This window comes from Salvelinus namaycush, chromosome 14, assembly GCF_016432855.1.
Source record: "Salvelinus namaycush isolate Seneca chromosome 14, SaNama_1.0, whole genome shotgun sequence".
NCBI lineage: Eukaryota > Metazoa > Chordata > Actinopteri > Salmoniformes > Salmonidae > Salvelinus > Salvelinus namaycush.
The window spans coordinates 25,406,465-25,431,474 of NC_052320.1; the positions used below are offsets into that span (position 1 = coordinate 25,406,465).

Here is a 25,010-nt window from a genome sequence, read left to right on the forward strand (position 1 = left end):
AGTTGGAAGTTTATTTACACTTAGGTTAGAGTCATTAAAACTCGTTTTTCAACCACTCCACAAATTTCTTGTTAACGAACTATAGTTTTGGCAAGTCGGTTAGGACATCTACTTTGTGCATGACACAAGTAATTTTTCCAACAATTGTTTGCAGACAGATTATTTAATTTATACCTCACTGTATCACAATTCCAGTGGGTCAGACGACTCGTCGTGTAATCATAACAACATACAGGAACTCAAGTTCTTTTGTTCACCTAACCTAGAATTCCTTACAATCAAATGCCGACAGCATTATCTACCAAGAGAATTCTCTTAGATTATATTCACAGCCGGTATATTCCCCCCAAGCAGATACCTCGACGGCCCTGAAAAAACTTTGCTGGACTCTATCCAAACTGGAAACCATATATCCTGAGGCTGCATTTATTGTAGCTGGGGATTTTAACAAAGCTAATCTGAAAACAAGGCTCCCTACATTTTGTCAGCATATCAAATGCGCGACTCGAGCTGGCAGCATTCTGGATCATTGCTATTCTAACTTCCGCGACGCATACAAATCTGTTCAACGCTGGTCCAACCAATTGGATTCCACGCTTCAAATTGCTTCGATCACGTGGACTGGGATATGTTCCGGATAGCCTCAGACAACAACATTGATGTATACGCTGACTCGGTGAGCGAGTTTATTAGCAAGTGCATCTGTGATGTTGTACCCATGGTGACTATTAAAACCTTCCCTAACCAGAAACCGTGGATTGATGGCAGCATTCGTGCAAAACCGAAAGCGCGAACGACTGCTTTTAATCATGGCAAGGCGACCGGAAACATGACCGAATACAAACAGTGTAGCTATTCCCTCCGCAAGGCAATCAAACAAGCTAAGCGTCAGTATAGAGACAAAGTAGATTCGCAATTCAACTGCTCAAACACAAGACGTATGTGGCAGGGTCTACAGTCAATCACGGATTACAAAAAGAAAACCAGCCCCGTCGCAGACACCGACGTCTTGCTCCCAGACAAATTAAACAACTTCTTTGCTCGCTTTGAGGACAGTACAGTGCCACTGACACCAAATCCTGTGGGCTCTCCTTCACCGTGGCCAACGTGAGTAAAACATTTAAACGTGTTAACCCTCGCAAGGCTGCTGGCCCAGACGGCATCCCTAGCCGCGTCCTCAGAGCATGCGCAGACCAGCTGGCTGGTGTGTTTACGGACATATTCAATCAATCCCTATCCCAGTCATGCTTCAAGAGGGCCACCATTGTTTTTGTCCCCAAGAAAGCCAAGGTAACTGAGCTAAACGACAATCGCCCCGTAGCACTCACTTCTGTCATCATGGAGTGCTTTGAGAGACTAGTCAAGGATCATATCACCACCCTACCTGATACCCTAGACCCACTCCAATTTGCCTACCGCCCCAATAGGTCCACAGACGACGCAATCGAGACCCTGGGTCTCGACCCCGCCCTGTGCAACTGGGTCCTGGACTTTGTGACGGGCCGCCCCCAAGTGGTGAGGGTAGGAAACAACCTCTCCACCCCGCTGATCCTCAACACTGGGGCCCCACAAGGGTGCGTTCTAGGCCCTCTCCTGTACTCCCTGTTCACCCATGACTGTGTGGCCATGCACGCCTCCAACTCAATCATCAAGTTTGCAGAAGACACTACAGTGGTAGGCTTGATTACCAACAACGGCGAGATGGCCTACAGGGAGGAGGTAAGGGCCCTCGGAGTGTGGTGTTAGGAAAATAACATCACACTCAACGTCAACAAAACAAAGGAGATGATCGCGGACTTCAGGAAACAGTAGAGGGAGCACCCCCCTATCCACATCGAGAAGGTGGAAAGTTTTAAATTCCTCGGCGTACACATCACGGACAAACTGAAATGGTCCACCCACACAGACAGCATGGTGAAGAAGGCGCAACAGCGCCTCTTCAACCTCAGGAGGCTGAAGAAATGTGGCTTGTCACCGAAAACACTCACAAACTTTTACAGATGCACAATCGAGAGCATCCTGTCGGGCTGTATCACAGCCTGATACGGCAACTGCACCGCCCACAACCGCAAGGCTCTCCAGAGGGTAGTGCGGTCTGCACAACGCATCACCGCGGGCAAACTACCTCCCCTCCAGGACACCTACATCACCCAATGTCAAAGGAAGGCCAAGAAGATCATCAAGGAAAAACAACCACCCGAGCCACTGCCTGTTCACCCCGTTATCATCCAGAAGGCGAGGTCAGTACAGGTGCATCAAAGCTGGGACCGAGAGACTGAAAAACAGCCATCAGACTGTTAAGGAGAAGTATATCTTTAATTCCATGCATAACACTTGTATTTTCATCAACATTTATGATGAGTATTTCTGTAAATTGATGTGGCTCTCTGCAAAATCACCGGATGTTTTGGAAGCAAAACATTACTGAACATAACGCGCCAATGTAAACTGAGATTTTTTTTATATAAATATGAACTTTATCGAACAAAACATACATGTATTGTGTAACATGAAGTCCTATGAGTGCCATCTGATGAAGATCATCAAAGGCTAGTGATTAATTTAATCTCTATTTCTGCTTTTTGGCTGGAAAAATGGCTGTGTTTTTTGTGACTAGGCACTGACCTAACATAATCGCATGGTATGCTTTCGTTGTAAAGCCTTTTTGAAATCGGACACTGTGGTGGGATTAACAACAAGTGTATCTTTAAAATGGTGTATAATACTTGTATGTTTGAGTAATTTTAATTATGAGATTTCTGTAGTTTGAATTTGGCGCCCTGCACTTTCACTGGCTGTTGTCAAATCGATCCCGTTAACTGGATTTCAGCCGTAAGAAGTTTAAACAATGCCACTTTATATAATGATTACATACCCTACATTACTCATCTCATATCTATATACTGTACTCTATACCATCTACTGCATCTTGCCTATGCCGCACGGCCATCGGTCATCCATATAGTTATATGTACATTTTCTTATTTATCCCTTTACACTTGTGTGTGTATAAGGTAGTTGTTGTGAAATTGTTAGATTACTTTGTAGATATTACTGCACTGTCGGAACTAGAAGCACAAGCATTTCGCTACACTCACATTAACATCTGCTAACCATGTGTATGTGACCAATAAAATTTGATTCGATTTAGTGACTTGTCCCAAAGCGTTGTCTTGGCTGTGTGTTCAGGGTCGTTGGATGGTGAACCTTCGCCCCAGTCTGAGGTCCTGAGCGCTCTGGAGCAGATCTCTCTGTACTTTGCTACGTTCATCTTTCCCTCGATCCTGACTAGTCTCCCAGTCCCTGCCGCTGAAACATCCCCACAGCATGATGCTGCCACCACCATGCTTCACCATAGGGATGGTGACCGGTTTCCTCCAGATGTGACCCTTGACATTTAGGCCAAAGAGTTCAATCTTGGTTTCAATAGAGCAGAGAATCTTGTTTCTCATGGTCAGTGTCCTTAAGGTGCCTTTTGGCAAACTCCATGTGGGCTGTCATGTGCCTTTTACTGAGGAGTTGCTTCCGTCTGGCCACTGTACCATAAAGGCCTGATTGGTGGAGTGCTGCAGAGATGGTTGTCCTTCTGGAAGGGTATCCCATCCCATCTCCACAGAGAAACTTTGAAGCTCTCAGAGTGAGAGTTCCTTCTCCCCCGATTGCTCAGTTTGGCCGGGAAGCCAGCTCGAGGAATTGTCTTGGTGATTCCAAACTTCTTCCATTTAAGAATGATGGAGGCCACCGTGTTCTTGGGGACCTTCAATGCTGCATGCATTTTTTGGTACCCTTCCCAAGATCTGTGCCTCGACACAATCCTGTCTAGGAGCTGTACGGACAATTCCTTCGACCTCATGGCTTGGTTTTTGCTCTGACATGCACTGTAAACTGTGGGACCTTATATAGACAGGTGTGTGCCTTTCCAAATCATGTCCAATCAATTGAATTTACCACAGGCGGACTTAAGTTCAACTCCAAGCTCAATTTCGAGTCTCATAGCAAAGGGTCAGTAATATTATGTAAATAAGGTATTTCTGTTTTTGTATAAATCTGCAAACATTTCTAAAAACTTGTTTTCACTTTGTTATTATGGGGTATTGTGTGGAGATTGATGTGAAACATTTATTTTGTCCCTTTTAGAATAAGGCTGTAATGTAGCAAAATGTGGAAAAAGTCAAGGGGTCTGAATACTTTCCGAATGCACTGTATGTCTCACAGAGCCACCAAGATGGCAGCCGGAGCCACCCAAGGGCCAGTTGGCTGTTGTTGGCTCTGACGTGCACATCAAGTGCTCTGCCTCGGGAAAGCCACAGCCGGTTATCTCATGGAGGAAGAACGGACAGCCTCTGGACGGTGAGTGAGATGACCTCTAACATATGAACCCTGACCTCTGTCCTTGCCGGTTACTTCAGTGCCCAGTCCACCCACTTCACTTGACTATATAAGATACAAAAAAAATCTTTGTAGTTTTGTGTAATACAATAGTCATTCCACTGTGTTGCATTTGGTCCAGTTGTTGCTCAGCATCCTATAAATCAAATCAAATGGATTTTTTTCACATGCGCTGAATACAACAGATGTAGACTTTACTGTGAAATGCTTACGTACGAGCCCTTTCCCAACAATGCAATTAAAAAGTAAGAAAATGAACAAATAGATACAAATAAAATAGTAACACAATAATCAGGCAATATACAGGCCAGATACAAAGACTACCAGTACTATAGAATCTGCATTCATGTTTGGTTTTAAGCATTTCTTTCTGGTTCTTTCAGATGGCCCGTCATCGAACAGACAAGTGCTTGATGACACCATAGTGTTGCACAGGGCCAGGCCTGAGGACAGTGCCGTCTACCAGTGTGAAGTCTCCAACAGACATGGCACCATCCTGGCTAATGCTAACATCATGATCATAAGTCAGTACTGGACATTAGCACTTTGTGTGTGTGTATTTGTATTTATTATGAATCGGCATTAGCTGCTAAAGCAGCAGCTACTCTTCCTGGGGTCCAGCAAAATTATGGCAGTTTATACAATTTTAAAACATTACAATACATTCACAGATTTCACAACACACTGTGTGACCTCAGGCCCCTACTCCACCACATAACTCCAGTACTAAATCCGTGTGTGTGTGTGTGCGTGTGTGTGTGCGTGTGTGCGTGCGTGTGTGTGTATGCATGTGTCTGTGCCAATGTTTGTTGTTTCACAGTCCCCGCTGTTCCATAAGGTGTTTTTTTTCATCTGTTTTTTAAATGTAATTTTACTGATTGTGTCAGTTACTTGATGTGGAATAGAGTTCCATGTAGCCATGGCTCTATGTAGTACTGTGTGCCTCCCATAGTCTGTTCTGGACTTGGGGACTGTGAAGAGACCGCTTGTCATCCACATACATAGAAACTCTGGCTTTACTCAAAGGCAAGGGGCCTAAACAGCTACCCTGGGGAATTCCGGATTCTAACTGGATTATATTTGATAGGCTTCCAATAAAGAACACCCTCTGTGTTCTGTTAAACAAGTAACTCTTTATTTATCCACATTATAGTGTAAAGTGTAAAGCCATAACACGTATGTTTTTCCAGCAGCAGACTATGATCAATAATGTCAAAGGCTGCACTGAAGTCTAACAAGACAGCACCCACAATCATTTTATCATCAATTTCTCTCAGCCAATCATCAGTCATTTGTGTAAGTGCTGTGTGTGCTGAGTGTCCTTCCCTATAAGCATGCTGAAATTCTGTTATCAATTTGTTTACTGTAAAATAGCATTGTATCTGGTCAAACACAATTTTTTCCCAGAAGTTTACTAAGGGTTGGTAACAGGCTGATTGGTTGGCTATTTGAGCCAGTAAAGGGGGCTTTACTATTCTTGGGTAGGAGAATGACTTTAGCTTCCCTCCAGGCCTGAGTGCACACGCTCTCCAGTAGGCTTAAATTGAAGATGTGGAAAATAGGAGTGGCAATATCGTCTGCTATTATCCTCAGTAATTTTCCATCTAGATTGTCAGACCCTGGTGGCTTGTCATTGTTGATAGACAACAATACTTTTTTCACCTCTTCCACACTGACTTTACTGAATTCAAAAGTACAATTCTTGTCTTTCATAATTTGGTCCGATATACTTGGATGTGTAGTGTCAGCGTTTGTTGCTGGCATGTCATCCCTAAGTTTGCTTATCTTGCCAATGAAAAAGTCATTAAAGTAGTTTGCAGTATCAGTGGGCTTTGTGATGAATGAGCCATCTGATTCAATACATGAACGGAGCCAAGTTGGCTTTTCCCCCCAACATTTCATTTAAGGTGCCCCAAAGCTTTTTACTATCGTTCTTTACATAATTTATCTTTGTTTCATAGTGTAGTTTATTTTGTTTAGTCACATGATTTATTAATTTGCAGTACGTTTGCCAATCAGCTGCTAGACTTAATTGCCATACCTTTTGCCTCATCCCTCTCAACCATACAATTTTTCAATTCCTTATCAATCCAAGGGGATTCAACCGTTTTTTTTCTTAATGGGTGCGTGCTTATTAGTAACTGGAATATGTAGTTTCATAAATGCGTCAAGTGCAGAGTCTGGTTGCTCCTCATTGCACACCACAGACCAGCAAATATTCTGGTCTTATTTTCAATGACGGCCTAGGAACAGTGGGTTAACTGCCTTGTTCAGGGGTAGATCGACAGATTTTTACCTTGTCAGCTCGGGGATTCGATCTTGCAACCTTCCGGTTACTAGTCCAACACTCTAACCACTAGGCTACCTGCAGCCTATGGATTTGGATACTGCTTTAAAGCAAATATCTGCAGCGTTAGTAAAACTGTGATCAATACATGTTGATGATTTAATTCCTATGCTGTTTGTACCTACCCTGGTAGGTTGACTGACAACCTGATCCAGGTTGCAGGCACTGGTTACAGTTGGAAGTTTTTTCCTGAATGGGCATGTGTGTGTGTAGCTATAGCACACAGCCCTGGTTCACCCAGAAGTCTGATAGGGAGCTTATGGATGTCATATCCATATATTATTACACATTTCTACAACGGGTGGTTTGGAATTCCCATTGTTAGAGCCTCTTCTGCCCATGATATGAGACAACATACATGTACACATGGCCACGTTCATATAAAGTGGCATCGTTTACGTCATTACCTAGCAACCTAATACCACTACTACTTTTAAAACTATAAGTCTTAAGTCATCATGGATTATTTTAAAGTTACTTTTGATTTGTTTTATCCACTAACGTTTGAAGAATGGTGCCAACAAGAAGAGGAGGAGGATATGAAAGAAATTAAGCAAGAAGAAGTGCAAGTGGACCAGCAAACTGAGCCTAGCGTTAACGTTAGACATGCAGAAATCAGTAGCGCTGCTATAGACGACATAGAAAAGGAGAGAAATTGGGCAATGAAGTGCTTTCTGGAATGGCTGTCAGAAAAGGGGATAAACATCGATCTAGCAACTGTTTCAAAACAGGAGATGGGTAATATTCTCCGGAGTTTCTACACCGCTAAGGTAAGAAGACCGATATGGAATCAGCAGCGTCTCTGGACTGCGGGCAGGCCTAAACCGTGACTTAAATGAGCCTCCATTGAGACGATCTTGGTGTCAGAGATACTGAGTTCCTAAACGCAAACAATGTCTTTGCTGGTATCATAAAACAGCTGAGAAGGGAGGGCAGGGACAGAACCAGACACCACCCAGCTACAGTGGCTTGTGAAAGTATTCACCCCCTTGGCATTTTTCCTATTTTGTTGCCTTACAAACTGGAATTAAAATAGATTTTTTGGGGGGGGTTGTATCATTTGATTTACACAACATGCCTCCCACTTTGAAGATGCAAAATATATTTTTTTGTGAAACAAATAAGAAATAAGACAAAAAAAATGCAAACTTGAGCATGCATAACTATTCACCCCCCCAAAGGCAATACCTTGTAGAGCCACCTTTTGCAGCAATTACAGCTGCAACTCTCTTGGGATATGTCTCTATAAGCTTGGCACATCTAGCCACTGAGGTTTTTGCCCATTCTTCAAGGCAAAACTGCTCCAGCTCGTTCAAGTTGGATGGGTTCCGCTGGTGTACAGCAATCTTTAAGTCATACCACAGATTCTCAATTGGATTGAGGTCTGGGCTTTGACTAGGCCATTCCAAGACATTTAAATGTTTCCCCTTAAACCACTCAAGTGTTGCTTTAGCAGTATGCTTTGTGTCATTGTCCTGCTGGAAGGTGAACCTCCGTCCCAGTCTCAAATCTCTGGAAGATTGAAACAGGTTTCCCTCAAGAATGTCCCTGTATTTAGCGCCATCCATCATTTCCTTCAATTCTGACCAGTTTCCCAGTCCCTGCCGATGGAAAAACCCCCACAGCATGATTCTGCCACCACCATGCTTCACTGTGGGGATGGTGTTCTAAGGGTGATAAGAGGTGTTGGGTTTGTGGCAGATATAGCCTTTTCCTTGATGGCCAAAAAGCTCAATTTTATTCTCATCTACGCAGAGTACTTTCTTCCATATGTTTGGGGAGTCTCCCACGTGCCTTTTGGCGAACACCAAACGCGTTTGCTTATTTTTTTCCTTTAAGCAATGGCTTTTTTCTGGCCACTCTTCCATAAAGCCCAGCTCTGTGGAGTGTACGGCTTAAAGTGGTCCTATGGACAGATACTCCAATCTCCGCTGTGGAGCTTTGCAGCTCCTTCAGGGTTATCTTTAGTCTCTTTGTTGCCTCTCTGATAAATGCTCTCCTTGCCTGGTCCGTGAGTTTTGGTGGGCGGCCCTTTCTTGGCAGGTTTGTTTTGGTGCCTTATTCTTTCCATTTTTTAATAATGGATTTAATGGTGCTCCGTGGGATGTTCAAAGTTTCGGATATTTTTTTATAACCCAACCTTGATCTGTACTTCTCCACAATTTTGTCCCTGACCTGCTTGGCGAGCTCCTTGGTCTTCATGGTCCCGCTGCTTGGTGGTGCCCCTTGCTTAGTGGTGCTGCAGACTGAGGCCTTTCAGAACAGGGGTATATATATATACTGAGATCATGTGACCGATCATGTGACACTTAGATTGCACACAGGTGGACATTATTTAACTAATTATGTGACTTCGGAAGGTAATTGGTTGCACCAGATCTTATTTAGGGGCGTCATAGCAAAGGGGGTGAATACATATGCACACACCAGTTTTCTGTTTTTTAAATAAAAATAAAACATTTGAAATAAGTAATTTTTTCCATTTCACTTCACAAGTTTGGACTATTTTGTGTATGTCCATTACATGAAATCCAAATGAAAATACATTTAAATTACGGGTTGTAATGCAACAAAATAGGAAAAACGCCAAGGATGATGAATACTTTTGCAAGGCACTGTATAACACAGCAGTACCTAAAAATCCTCTGTGAGTCCGAAGCCTTGAGCCCTGCCACCCATACAATTACTGAATAAGGTGTCGTTTGATTTGCAGTTGCACTTTGGCCGAAGAGGAAATGAAGGAAATCGCAAACTGAAGCCAGACTCATTCACAATAATACAAATATGGATCGAGTTACGCAACACTGAGTTTCAATGAAGAGACCAAGAACCACAAAAATCGAATGGAAAGATACATGCGGCTGCATGTATGAAAACCTAGGGAACGAGCTCTGCACGATGGCATCGCTAGAAAAATATATCTCTAAATTACATGAACATGCCCAACCCTTTTAGCTATACCCCAGACGAAAGATCTCCGATGATGACAACCTGTGATATACCATGGAGCCAATGAGACACCCTTTCATCAATGCTGCCCCGTCTGTGCAAGGTATAAACATTTTTCAAATAGCTAGGCTGTTATGCGGTATATGAATAGAATAAAAATATATTGTCATTAAGCGTTGGATAGATTACTTTCTAAAAGTACTCAGTAAAGTAATCTGATTACATTCAGTTACTTTTAGATTACTTTCCCTTTGAGAGGCATTAGAAGATGACAAAAATGTATGTTACCAATTGAATGACATCTATTGCAGGTAAATCAATGTTAAAGTTTACATAGCTGGCCATATATGGATGTACATTTTTACTTTATGGGTTGGTTATGTAAGCTTCTTCTAACCCATCACTTTCTACTATATATAATAATGTGATTAAATTATATCTTTACATTAATATATATAATTTATAAGTTCAAAAATGGATGTAGCAACTACAGATTGCCCCTTTAAGTTTATCCAAAGTGTGTGAGTTTGAGCATGTGTCCATTAGGCCTATGGATGTACTTTTTTTATCAGCATGAATTAGATTTGCGCATTAAAAGCCCCACTTTTATTCCATAGGCCGGGATTCGCATTATGCAGATGTTGCAAGAGTGCATTTTTCAATAGCTGTCTGTCACGGTGTATAGTGATTGGAGACAGGTGCAGGAATACGACATAGGTTTTTTTATTTCACTACCCAAAAGCGTACGCCATGAACATGACGGGGACAAAGCCCAAAACAAACACGTGTATATGTATATGTGTGTATATATATATATATATATATATATACATATACATATATATATATATATAAAACGTGGGGAGAACAAGTATTTGATACACTGCCGATTTTGCAGGTTTTCCTACTTACAAAGCATGTAGAGGTCTGTAATTTTTATCATAGGTACACTTCAACTGTGAGAAAAAAAAATCCAGAAAATCACATTGTATGATTTTTAAGTAATTAATTTGCATTTTATTGCATGACATAAGTATTTGATCACCTACCAACCAGTAAGAACTCCGGCTCTCACAGACCTGTTAGTTTTTCTTTAAGAAGCCCTCCTGTTCTCCACTCATTACCTGTATTAACTGCACCTGTTTGAACTCGTTACCTGTAGAAAAGACACCTGTCCACACACTCAATCAAACAGACTCCAACCTCTCCACAATGGTCAAGACCAGAGAGCTGTGTAAGGACATCAGGGATACAATTGTAGACCTGCACAAGGCTTGGATGGGCTACAGGACAATAGGCAATCAGCTTGGTGAGAAGGCGACAACTGTTGGCGCAATTATTAGAAAATGGAAGAAGTTCAAGATGACGGTCAATCACCCTCGGTCTGGGGCTCCATGCAAGATCTCACCTCGTGGGGCATCAATGATCATGAGGAAGGTGAGGGATCAGCCCAGAACTACACGGCAGGACCTGGTCAATGACCTGAAGAGAGCTGGGACCACAGTCTCAAAGAAAACCATGAGTAACACACTACGCCGTCATGGATTAAAATCCTGCAGCGCACGCAAGGTCCCCCTGCTCAAGGCAGCGCATGTCCAGGCCCATCTGAAGTTTGCCAATGACCATCTGGATGATCCAGAGGAGGAATGGGAGAAGGTCATGTGGTCTGATGAGACAAAAATAGAGCTTTTTGGTCTAAACTCCACTCGCCGTGTTTGGAGGAAGAAGAAGGATGAGTACAACCCCAAGAACATCATCCCAACCGTGAAGCATGGAGGTGGAAACATCATTCTTTGGTGATGCTTTTCTGCAAAGGGGACAGGACGACTGCACCGTATTGAGGGGAGGATGGATGGGGGCATGTATCGCGAGATCTTGGCCAACAACCTCCTTCCCTCAGTAAGAGCATTGAAGATGGGTCGTGGCTGGGTCTTCCAGCATGACAATGACCCGAAACACACAGCCAGGGCAACTAAGGAGTGGCTCCGTAAGAAGCATCTCAAGGTCTTGAAGTGGCCTAGCCAGTCTCCAGACCTGAACCCAATAGAAAATCTTTGGAGGGAGCTGAAAGTCCGTATTGCCCAGCGACAGCCCCGAAACCTGAAGGATCTGGAGAAGGTCTGTATGGAGGAGTGGGCCAAAATCCCTGCTGCAGTGTGTGCAAACCTGGTCAAGAACTACAGGAAACGTATGATCTCTGTAATTGCAAACAAAGGTTTCTGTACCAAATATTAAGTTCTGCTTTTCTGATGTATCAAATACTTATGTCATGCAATAAAATGCAAATTAATTACTTAAAAATCATACAATGTGATTTTCTGGATTTTTGTTTTAGATTCCATCTCTCACAGTTGAAGTGTACCTATGATAAAAATTACAGACCTCTACATGCTTTGTAAGTAGGAAAACCTGCAAAATCGGCAGTGTATTAAATACTTGTTCTCCCCTCTATATATATATATATATATATATATATACAGTTGAAGTCGGAAGTTTACATACACTTATGTTGGAGTCAATTAAACTTGTTTTTCAACCACTCAACAAATGTCTTCTTTACAAACTATAGTTTTGGCAAGTCGGTTAGGACATCTACTTTGTGCATGACACAAGTAATTTTTCCAACAATTGTTTACAGACAGATTATTTCACTTATAATTCACTATCAAATCAAATCTTATTGGTCACATACACATACGTATCACAATTCCAGTGAGTCAGAAGTTTACATACACTAAGTTGACTGTGCCTTTAAACAGCTTGGAAAATTCCAGAAAATTATGTCATGGCTTTAGAAGCTTCTGATAGGCTAATTGACATAATTTGAGTCAATTGGAGATGTACCTGTGGATGTATTTCAAGGCCTACTTTCAAACTCAGTGCCTCCTTGCTTGACATCATGGGGAAATCAGCCAAGACCTCAGAAAAAAAAATTGTAGACCTCCACAAGTCTGGTTCATCCTTGGGAGCAAATTCCAAATGCCTGAAGGTACCACGTTCATCTGTACAAACAATAGTGCGCAAGTATAAACACCATGGGACCACGCAGCCGTCATACCGCTCAAGAAGGAGACGCTTTCTGTCTCCTAGAGATGAACGTACTTTGGTGTGAAAAGTGCAAATCATCCCCAGAATGCAAGGGACCTTGTGAAGATGCTGGAGGAAACAGGTACAAAAGTATCTATATCCACAGTAAAATGAGTCTTATATTGACATAACCTGAAAGGCCACTCAGCAAGGAAGATGACACTGCTCCAAAACCACCATAAAAAAGCCAGACTACGGTTTGCAACTGCACATGGGAACAAAGATCGTTTTTTTGGAGAAATGTCCTCTGGTCTGATGAAACAGAAATAGAACTGTTTAGCCATAATGACCATCTTTATGTTTGGAGGAAAAAGGGGGAGGCTTGCAAGCCGAAGAACACCATCCCAACTGTGAAGCACGGGGGTGGCAGCATCATGTTGTGGGGGTGCTTTGCTGCAGGAGGGACTGGTGAACTTCATGAGGAAGGAAAATATGTGGATATATTGAAGCAACATCTCAAAACATCAGTCAGGAAGTTAAAGCTTGGTCGCAAATGGGTCTTCCATGTTGACAATGACCCCAAGCATACTTCCAAAGTTGTGACAAAATGGCTTAAGGACAACAAAGTTGTCCACTATTGGAGTGGCCATCACAAAGCCCTGACCTCAATCCTATAGAACATTTGTGGGCAGAACTGAAAAAGCGTGTGCGAGCAAGGAGGCCTACAAACCTGACTCAGTTACACCAGCTCTGTCAGGAGGAATTGGCCAACATTCACCCAACTTATTGTGGGAAGCTTGTGGAAGGCTACCTGAAACATTTGACCCAAGTTAAACAATTTAAAGGCAATGCTACCGAATACTAATTGAGTGTATGTAAACTTCTGACCCACTGGGAATGTGACGAAAGAAATTAAAGCTGAAATAAATCATTTTCTCTGCTATTATTCAGGAATTGTGAAAAACTGAGTTTAAATGTATTTGGCTAAGGTGTATGCAAACTTCCGACTTCAACTGTAGCACACATTTGGTGTGTCATCATACTGGTCTCTGACTTGTGGTCAGACTCGCTCAGGTGGAACCACCTTAAACGTGCGCCTTTTTTCAATGCTGATTTGAATGTCATTAAGAAAACAGAGAAGTGTCAACAATTTTTTTTCGCAAACATCCTTTCTGAATTTAAAAGTAATCCTCGAAGTAGTCATCTAGTTTTTCAAAAGTATATGTAATCTACTCAGTAGCTATTGGAAGCCGTCCACAGAAAACAGGAGGAGATGGCGTAACATCCTAACAGCTGCGTGCAACAACAAGGCAGTTGTTCCTGAGAAATGACGCCCGGCTGCGCTTGAGACCGTGTTAGACCGCTACTTCACTAATTGGAAATTTGCAATTCAATGTGTATCACAAATAAATAGCTGTCGATGCTGTGACCATTTGAAAAAAATAGTCATTGTGGTTTTTATTCTGATCCGCTGTATCCGCAATGTCTTTGCGACAATGTTTCAGCACTGTTTTCAGAACCACGGACAGTGCCCCTATACAATGTTTCGATCTGACATAAAATTTTCCTATGCATAGACCAGACGTGCTCTGTTTACAGAACCATGGACAGCGTCCCTAGAAACCAAGGTTCTGGAACTATCAACCAGGGCTTGAGTAGTTTTGCTTTACATGGCAGTCAATACGAAAATAACTAATGACCAGAGAACGCCTAAAATGTCACTTGACAACCAGTGTTGGTGAATGTTGCATCATGTTTTGTTTATAAATTGATTATTTGGGAAATAATCTTTATTTTTTATTTGTTTTACTTCTTTGGGATAAGTGTCCCTTCCACGGGACGGTTGAGCTAACATAGGCTAATGCGATAAGCATGAGGTTCTAAGTAACAAATCTGATATTGGCAGAAAGCTTACATTCTTGTTAATCTAACTGCACTGTCCAATTTACAGTAGCTATTACAGTGAAATAATACCATGCTATTGTTTGAGAGTGCACAATTTTGAACATGAAAAGTTATTAATAAATATATTAGGCATATTTGGGCAGTCTTGATACAACATTTTGAACAGAAATTCAATGGTTCATTGGATCAGTCTAAAACTTTGCACATGCACTGATGCCATCTAGTGGCCAAAATCTAAATTTCACCTGGGCTGGAATAATACATTAAGGCCTTTTTCTTGCATTTCAAAGATGATGGTACAAGAAAATACAAAAGAACGGTTGTTTTTTTCCTTGTGTTATCTTTTACCAGATCTATTGTGTTATATTCTACTACATTCCTTTCACATTTCCATAAACTTCATTGTTTCCTTTCAAATGGTACCAAGAATATGCATATCCTTGCTTCAGGGCCTGAGCTACAGGCAGTTAGACTTGGGTATGTCATTTTAGGCGAAAATTGGAAGTGGCTTTGCCTCGAGGCTATGACCACGTCACAGCCATGATAAAAATGTCATAACACATGGCCTCATGTATTATTGCTTAATTTGACTAATGTTTGATGGATCTGACAGGGATTTCTACTTAAGATGTACAGTATAATGGTGATTCTTTAAACAATAGTGTGTGTGCTGGCATGTGGGAATGCATGCAAGTATGTTTATTGTACAGTTGCAACCTCTGCTGGCCACAGAACACACACACAGCCAGTCCTATCCGAGAACCAGAGAAGCATAGCACAAACAGATCCTGGACGAGGCTATGCTTGGACATTCCAAGCTAACAATTACTTTTCTCAAACTAGAAATTCTAAGGCCTATAATGGTGATAGTGCACCACAGTGAACAGCTTACCTAAAACCACGCAAATTCTTCCTCATGACAGTATTACCAATAAACCAATCATGAACCTATGCCATGGTTGATAGCTTTATGTTCTTGCTTCCCCCACAGATCTCCCACCTCGGATGCTGACTAAGGATTACCAGCGATATTCAGTAGTGCAAGGGAAGGACATCATCATGGACTGCAAAGTATTCAGCTCCCCTCCATCCACTGTTTCCTGGTGAGTTGAGCCACCAGCTTATTTCTCCTCCACTGCTGTTGTTGGTGAACACCTGTCGTGACTGGTAGGGAAAGCACTGCAAAAGGTTATCTTCAATAATTAATGTATTTGCCATTACATTTTGACAATCACTTTTTGGTGTGCTGTTCATTTGATTCACTATGAACAAGGATTCAGCATGCATCCGGTTTTGAAGTCAAATTTGTGAGTGAGCGATTTGTTTTTTATTATTGTTTTTTATTGTTTATTATTTTGTAGGTGAACAATGCCCGAATCATCCTTAATTCTCTCTCTCCTGCTGTTTTATATATCATACATCACCCTATTCTTCATTTGCCCTCCATCTGGGCAGTTCTGTGACACTTTTCCTCTGTTCATCTCCTTATATTCTGATTATCTCTTTCACTAACATCACCCCTAATCCTTCTCTTTTGGTGTGTTTAGATAGGGAACACTCTCTTAGACCCATTGACATTGACCCATTCAAATTTCATATAGGACTCATGAGTTCCACTAGTTTCATTCGCCGACACCTTAACAAAATGAGGACGAGTGCAAACCAACCCTACTGGAAGTTCCACACACAATTCCACTTGCAATTCTAACATGACATGTTAAATGACTAGATAAACTGTTTTCCAAATTTGTCATGTACAGTGGGGCAAAAAAGTATTTAGTCAGCCACCAATTGTGCAAGTTCTCCCACTTAAAAAGATGAGAGAGGCCTGTAATTTTCATCATAGGTACACGTCAACTATGACAGACAAAATGAGAAAAAAAATCCAGAATTTATTTGCAAATTATGGTGGAAAATAAGTATTTGGTCACCTACAAACAAGCAAGATTTCTGGCTCTCACAGACCTGTAACTTCGTCTTTAAGAGGCTCCTCTGTCCTCCACTCGTTACCTGTATTAATGGCACCTGTTTGAACTTGTTATCAGTATAAAAGACACCTGTCCACAACCTCAAACAGTCACACTCTAAACTCCACTATGGCCAAGACCAAAGAGCTGTCAAAGGACACCAGAAACAAAATTGTAGACCTGCACCAGGCTGGGAAGACTGAATCTGCAATAGGTAAGCAGCTTGGTTTGAAGAAATCAACTGTGGGAGCAATTATTAGGAAATGGAAGACATACAAGACCACTGATAATCTCCCTCGATCTGGGGCTCCACGCAAGATCTCACCCCGTGGGGTCAAAATGATCACAAGAACGGTGAGCAAAAATCCCAGAACCACACGGGGGGACCTAGTGAATGACCTGCAGAGAGCTGGGACCAAAGTAACAAAGCCTACCATCAGTAACACACTACGCCGCCAGGGACTCAAATCCTGCAGTGCCGGACGTGTCCCCCTGCTTAAGCCAGTACATGTCCAGGCCCGTCTGAAGTTTGCTAGAGAGCATTTGGATGATCCAGAAGAAGATTGGGAGAATGTCATATGGTCAGATGAAACCAAAATAGAACTTTTTGGTAAAAACTCAACTCGTCGTGTTTGGAGGACAAAGAATGCTGAGTTGCATCCAAAGAACACCATACCTACTGTGAAGCATGGGGGTGGAAACATCATGCTTTGGGGCTGTTTTTCTGCAAAGGGACCAGGACGACTGATCCATGTAAAGGACAGAATGAATGGGGCCATGTATCGTGAGATTTTGAGTGAAAACCTCCTTCCATCAGCAAGGGCATTGAAGATGAAACGTGGCTGGGTCTTTCAGCATGACAATGATCCCAAACATACCGCCCGGGCAACGAAGGAGTGGCTTCGTAAGAAGCATTTCAAGGTCCTGGAGTGGCCTAGCCAGTCTCCAGATCTCAACCCCATAGAAAATCTTTGGAGGGAGTTGAAAGTCCGTGTTGCCCAGCAACAGCCCCAAAACATCACTGCTCTAGAGGAGATCTGCATGGAGGAATGGGCCAAAATACCAGCAACAGTGCGTGAAAACCTTGTGAAGACTTACAGAAAACGTTTGACCTCTGTCATTGCCAACAAAGGGTATATAACAAAGTATTGAGAAACTTTTGTTATTGACCAAATACTTATTTTCCACCATAATTTGCAAATAAATTCATTAAAAATCCTACAATGTGATTTTCTTTTTTTTTTTCTCATTTTGTCTGTCATAGTTGAAGTGTACCTATGATGAAAATTACAGGCCTCTCTCATCTTTTTAAGTGGGAGAACTTGCACAATTGGTGGCTGACTAAATACTTTTTTGCCCCACTCTATTTAGGAACTAAAATTGCACTTCAATCAGGCATTTCAGGTGTCTTTGAAAGCAAAGACGTATTAGAATTCAATTTGTGTTACAATAAAATGTGTTTTTGTGTAATTATTGTATATCCAACGCAGTTTTAACATGTACATGTCCGGTAGAGAAACAGCTTATCAACTCTGAAATGCATGTCTTCTAGGAACAAGGATGACACTACGGAATCTGTTGAGGGGGAACGATTCTCAGTTTTTAAGAATGGATCGCTGCAGATCAACCAGGCAGGGAAAGAAGACAGTGGGGAATATGTATGTTTCGCCACCAATTCAGAGGGAAAATCAGCCATCACAGCCTTTTTGGACGTCAAAGGTATTTCAGCACCTTAGACAGCATTGAATGGCTTATCATTAGCTTTTTTCATTTGCACTTTGAAGGAAATTGAGTTTAGGACAAATAATAAGGATGTTGGCTTTCAGCCATATTTCTTTTATCTATCTAGTCCTTTCAGATAAGTGGTGACAGGAAAGGTAGCAAGGAAAATATGGCATTCATTATCATCCAGACATAGTTCAATTCAGCCAACCTTGCTATGCCGATTACTTGCAAACTGCCCAGGGAAACTCCAAGAAAAAACAATGGTAATCCCATTGTATCCTCTCTCATTTCTCTTGTGTGTAAAATGTCTGTAACTCTCTCTCACCTGACTTACATAGCTAGCTTGAGACTTCAAATATGGCCCGCAAGACTTTCAAATGTAACTGAACATCAGAAGAGTATAAGATCTTGTTTAATTCACCCGGTAAATGTATTTGTATGTTTCAGATCCTACCCAAATCGTGGAGCCGCCGCAGGACCTGCACATATTAAGTGGCACCACAGCCCAGCTTACATGCCAAGCAGAGTATGATATATCTCTTAGGAACGAGTTTCAAATAGTCTGGAGCAAGGATGGGGAAGAGATACCCCCATTCACAGAACAGTCCAGGTAAGATACCCTAATGGGATTGTTACCCCATTTTGTATACAAGTATTCATCACTATACTATTACAAGAGTGTAGGAAGTTGGATCACCTCACAAAGAGTTCAGAAATATCCACCTATTAAGATTGACAGCTTTACCACTGATACAAGTGAATGTATTATGAGTCTCTCTTTATAAATGTGCTTTTATTATTAGATATTTTCTGGATGATGGAATGCTACAAATTATCAATGTAAACCAAAGCGACAAGGGAACATACACATGTACCGCCAAAACCAATCTAGACCAGGACACCGCCTCTGCACTTGTTACTGTACTGGGTAAGCAGCATCACCGTCAGTTTCAGTAATGCCATTGTACTACGTCTGTAGTGCTGAAGTGCACAATTCAGGCCCTGGAGGTCTGCAGTCCAGATGCTTTTTATTTATCTTTGGTACCTACGGTGCTTAATAGGGATCTTACTGATTGGCTGAAGAGTGCACCTACCTGTGTTGTGTTCATTAGGCACCAAACGGAAGAAATTAGACTGAAAGAGGGACTACCTGGATGAAAATGTACAATTTTAGTCTTCCTTAGCAAAACATAATTTTATTTTTTCCCCATTGCATGCCCCAATGAACATGTCCCAGGTGTCACAGGTAGAAGTCAGTCCCTAGTTACTATAAAAGGCGGTCAAAGATGAAATGTAGCAGGAATGCGGTCCTCAAATGACTGGAACTGTGCACCACACCATCATAATGTGATTGCAATGTTGCTGTTATGTTGTTTCAGATGTCCCTGATGCTCCAGAGGATGTGGAGCTGTCTGAACAAAAGAGCTGGAGTGTCCGGTTGGCCTGGGTACCCGGTGACGACCACAACAGCTCTGCCACTGGTAGGCCTGGCTACCACAGTCAGCGGTCTTCACCCTCAACCTTTTGCTATAGGAAGGAGGGATGTCCTCAAATGTACACCGTACCTGTGGGACTAGAAAGAGAAGATCAAATGTGGTCCCAGTTTCAGCATACTACAAACATATACTGAACAAAAATATAAACGCAACATGCAACAATTTCAAAGATTTTACTGAGTTACAGTTCATATAAGGGAATCAGTCATTTGAAATAAATAAATTAGGCCCTAATCTATGGATTTCACATACAGATATGCATCTGGTCACAGATAACTTTAAAAAAAAGTTTGGTCAATACCAGTCAGTATCTGGTATCTGGTGACCACCAGCCTCATGCTGCGCGGCACATTTCTTTCACATAGAGTTGATCAGGCTGTTGATTGTGACCTAGGGAATTTTGTCCCACTCCTCTTCAATTGCTGTGCGAAGTTGCTGGATATTGGCGGGAACTGGAACACGCTGTTGGGCACATCGATTCCAGAGCATCCCAAACATGCTCAGTGGTTGACATGTCTGAGTATGCAGGCCATGGAAAAACTGGGAAATGTTCAGCTTCCAGGAATTGTGTACAGATTCTTGCGACATGGGGCCGTACATTATCATACTGAAATATGTGGTGATGGCGACGGATGAATGGCACTACAATGGGCCTCAGGATCTCATCACGGTATCTCTGTGCATTCAAATTACCATCGATAAAATGCAGTTGGGATCGTTGTCCGTAGCTTGTGCCTGCCCATACCATAACCCCACCTTCATCAGCAAATCGCTTGCCAACACGACACCATACCTGTGGTCGGCGGTTGTGAGGCCGGTTGGATGTACTGCCAAATTCTCTAAAATGACATTGGAGGCGGCTTATGGTAGAGAAATTTGCATTCAATTCTCTGGCAACAGCTCTGGTGGATATTCCTGCAGTCAGCATGCCAATTGCATGCTCCCTCACGTTTAACATCTGTGGCATTGTGTTGTGTGACAAAACTGCACATTTTAGAGTGGCCTTTTATTGTCCCCAGCACAAGGTGCACCTGTCTAATAATTATGCCGTTTAATCAGCTTCTTGATATGCCATACCGAGAAATGCTCACTAACGGGGATGTAAACAAATTTTGTGCACAACATTTGAGAGTAATTCGCCTTTTGTGCGTGTGTAAAATGTCTGGGATCTTTTATGTCAGTTAATGAAACATGGGACCAACACTTTACAAGTTGCGTTTATATTTTTCTTCAGTGGACTAAAAATATTATGATTGTCATGTAACACTTGGGGGTGTTATTCCTCAATATATTATAACACCTTTCCTGAAACTGTAAAAAGAGATTTCTATAATGTGAAATATATACACAGACAAGGTACACTATTGTGAAGTTGAAACGTCTAGGAGCAACAACGGCTCAGCCGCGAAGTGGTATGCCACACAAGATCACAGAACAGGACCGCCGAGTGGTGAAGCGCGTAGCATGTAAAAATCGCCTATCCTCAGTTGCAACGCTCACTACCAAGTTCCAAACTGCCTCTGGAAGCAACATCAGCACAATAACTGTTCGTTGGGAGCTTCATGAAATGGGTTTCCATGGCCGAGCAGCCGCACGCACACAAGTGTAAGATCAACATGTGCAATGCCAAGCGTCAGCTGGAGTCGTGTAAAGCTGCCATTTTACTCTGCAACAGTGGAAACGCGTTCTCTAGAGTGATGAATCACGCATTCACCATCTGGCAGTCTGACGGACGAATCTGGGTTTGGTGGATGCCATGAGAACGCTACCTGCCCGAATGCATAGTGCCAACTGTAAAGTTTGGTGTTGGAGGAATAATGGTCTGTGGCTGTTTTTCATTGTTTATTCTCCCTAGTTCCAGTGAAGGGAAATCTTAATGCTAAAGCATACAATGACATTCTAGACGATTCTGTGCTTCCAGATTGTGGCAACAGTTTGGGGAAGTCCCTTTCCTGTTTCACTATGACAATGCCCCCGTGCACAAAGCAAGGTCCATACAGAAATGGTTTGTCGAGATCTGTGTGGAAGAACTTGACTGGCCTGGACAGAGCCCTGACCTCAACCCCATCGAACACCTTTGGGATGAATTGGAATGCCGACTGCGAGCCAGGCCTAATCGCCCAACACCAGTGCCCGACCTCACTAATGGTCTTGTGGCTGAATGGAAGCAAGTCCCCGCAGCAATGTTCCAACATCTACTGTGGTGGACAGCCTTCCCAGAAGAGTGGAGGCTGTTATAGCAGCAAAAGGGGAACCAACTCCATATTAATACCCATGATTTTGGAATGATATGTTCGACGAGCATACTTTTGGTCACGTAGTGTATTTCGATATTTCCTAATGTAGACATACAATGTAGTACTTTTTCAGTACACAGTATATTTATTTCTGATGGCTGACTAATGGCTGATTTATGATTTTGTATACTGTACGAGCACAGAGTTCATAGTGGAGTACGAGGAGAGTCAGTGGGATCCTGGGACCTGGCGAGAACTCCAGCGAGTCCCTGGCAACCAGGTCACAGCGGTGTTGACATTACACGGCCACCTGAACTACCAGTTTAGAGTGTATGCAGTTAATGCCATTGGGAAAGGGCCCCCAAGCAACCCCACAGACCGATACAAAACCCCTCCTGCAGGTTTGACTTTCTCTGTAACCTGTTATAATCATCTTATTATACGTTTATAACTGTGTACTTTATATATAGGTTAAGAGGATTTCAAAGTTTTCAATGAACTGGCCATTGTCATGTGAAGAGTTATTTTTGTCCATATGCGCCCTAAAGGAATTGTCTTAACACAAAGCAAACTATATAATAATGCATATGTCCTCACAGCTCCTGATAAAAACCCAGAAAACATCAAAATTCAGGGTCATCTGCCCCATCAAATGGATATCAGTTGGGAGGTGAGAGAGACTCATAACTGCATCTATAGCTACCCTTAAAGGCAGCAATTGTATGCTGTATGTCTTAGATACAAGTAGAGTATGTTGTAGATACCTTATGTGTTTAATGACGTACTTTCTGTTGTGTTGTCCTCTGTCACAGCCACTATTGCCTGTGGAGCACAATGGTCCAGACCTGGAGTACAAGTTGAGCTACAGGAAACTGGGGGTAGAAGAGATCTGGAAAGAGCATCTTGTCAAAAGACACGCCTTTGTCGTGAAGAACACCCCCACATTCGTCCCCTACGAGATCAAGATCCAGAGTCGCAACAGTCACGGCTGGGGCCCAGAACCCAAAGTAGTGACAGGGTACTCCGGGGAAGACTGTGAGTAACAGACCACCAGAGTGTTTCCTTTAATCCAGTGAACTTCATACATCTGGCCTCTTTTTGGCAATGTCCCAATTATCAGTCCCTCGTCCCAAAGTGTGCGCGTTCACTTCCCCTATATACAGTTGAAGTCAGAAATTTACATACACTTAGGTTGGGGTCATTAAAACAAGTTTTTCAACCACTCCACAAATTTCTTGTTAACAAACTATAGTTTTGGCAAGTCGGTTAGGACATCTACTTTGTGCATGACACAAGTAATTTTTACAACAATTGTTAACAGAGAGATTATTTAACTTATAACTCACTGTATCACAATTGCAGTGGGTCAGAAGTTTACATACACTATGTTGACTGTGCCTTTAAACAGCTTGAAAAATTCCAGAAATTATGTCATGGCTTTAGAAGCTTGTGATAGGCGAATTGACATAATTTGAGTCAATTGGAGGTTTACCTGTGGATGTATTTCAAGGCCTACACCTTCAAACTCAGTGCCTCTTTGCTTGACATCATGGGAAAATCAAAAGAAATCAGCCAAGACCTCAGAAAAAAAATTGTAGACCTCCACAAGTCTGGTTCATCCTTGGAAGCAATTTTCAAATGCCTGAAGGTACCACGTTCATCTGTACAAACAATAGTATGCAAGTATAAACACCATGGGACCACGCAGCTGTCATACCGCTCAGGAAGGAGATGCGTTCTGTCTCCTAGAGATGAACGTAATTTGGTGTGAAAAGTGCAAATCAATCCCAGAACAACAGCAAAGGACCTTGTGAAGATGCTGGAGGAAACAGGTACAAAAGTATCTATACCGAAGTAAAACTATATCGACATAACCTGAAAGGCCGCTCAGCAAGGAAGATGACACTGCTCCAAAACCGCCATAAAAAACCCAGAATACAGTTTGCAACTGCACATGGGGACAAAGATCGTACTTTTTGGAGAAATGTCCTCTGGTCTGATGAAACAAAAATATAACTGTTTGGCCAAAATGACCATTGTTATGTTTGGAGGAAAAAGGGGGAGGCTTGCAAGCCAAAGAACACCTTCCCAACTGTGAAGCACGGGGGTGGCAGCATCATGTTGTGGGGGTGCTTTGCTGCAGGAGGGGCTGGTGCACTTCACAAAATAGATTGCATCATGAGTCATTAGGAAGGAAAATATGTGGATATATTGAAGCAACATCTCAAGACATCAGTTAGGAAGGAAGTTAAAGCTTGGTCGCAAATGGGTCTTCCAAATGGACAATGACCCCAAGCATACTTCCAAAGTTGTGGCAAAATGACTTAAGGACAACAAAGTCAAGGTATTGGAGTGGCCATCACAAAGCACTGACCTCAATCCTATACAACATTTGTGGGCAGAACTGAAAAAGTGAGTGCGAGCAAGGAGGCCTACAAACCTGACTCAGTTACACCAGCTCTGTCAGGAGGAATGGGCCAAAATTCACCCAACTTATTGTGGGAAGCTTGTGGAAGGCTACCTGAAACGTTTGACCCAAGTTAAACAATTTAAAGGCAATGCTACTTTAAAGGCAAATACTAGTTGAGTGTTCTGACGCACTGGGAATGTGACAAAAGAAATAAAAGCTGAAATAAATCATTCTCTCTACTATTATTCTGACATTTCACATTCTTAAAATAAAGTGGTGATCCTAACTGACCTAAGACAGGGAATTTTTACTAGGATTAAATGTCAGGAATTGTGAAAAACTGAGTTTAAATGTATTTGGCTAAGGTGTATGTAAACCTCCGACTTCAACTGTATATAGTATAAATTTACAGTTTCTTCACTGATTTGAAAGGAAATAGTGAATGAGTACGCACTTCAGGAGAAAGGAGATATTATTGGGATGTACACTTTTAAGGCTGTATAGGTGTATCATAATGTGCAAGTAGGGGATATGAGTGTTTTACCAAGCCCACCCAGG

At 42.2% G+C, this 25,010-nt stretch overlaps 1 protein-coding gene across 1 annotated transcript in view; it reads left to right on the top strand.

The window, feature by feature from the left end:
* The window catches only part of LOC120058675 (neural cell adhesion molecule L1-like protein), a 74,161-nt gene that overhangs the window by 8,914 nt on the left and 40,237 nt on the right, over positions 1-25,010 (top strand). The window contains exons 9-18 of the mRNA XM_039007423.1: positions 4,216-4,350; positions 4,773-4,913; positions 15,609-15,720; positions 18,137-18,303; positions 18,757-18,913; positions 19,113-19,237; positions 19,689-19,790; positions 22,246-22,443; positions 22,642-22,712; positions 22,855-23,077. Coding sequence (XP_038863351.1) covers positions 4,216-4,350; positions 4,773-4,913; positions 15,609-15,720; positions 18,137-18,303; positions 18,757-18,913; positions 19,113-19,237; positions 19,689-19,790; positions 22,246-22,443; positions 22,642-22,712; positions 22,855-23,077 — 1,431 coding nt within the window. The remainder of the gene's footprint in view (positions 1-4,215; positions 4,351-4,772; positions 4,914-15,608; positions 15,721-18,136; positions 18,304-18,756; positions 18,914-19,112; positions 19,238-19,688; positions 19,791-22,245; positions 22,444-22,641; positions 22,713-22,854; positions 23,078-25,010) is intronic.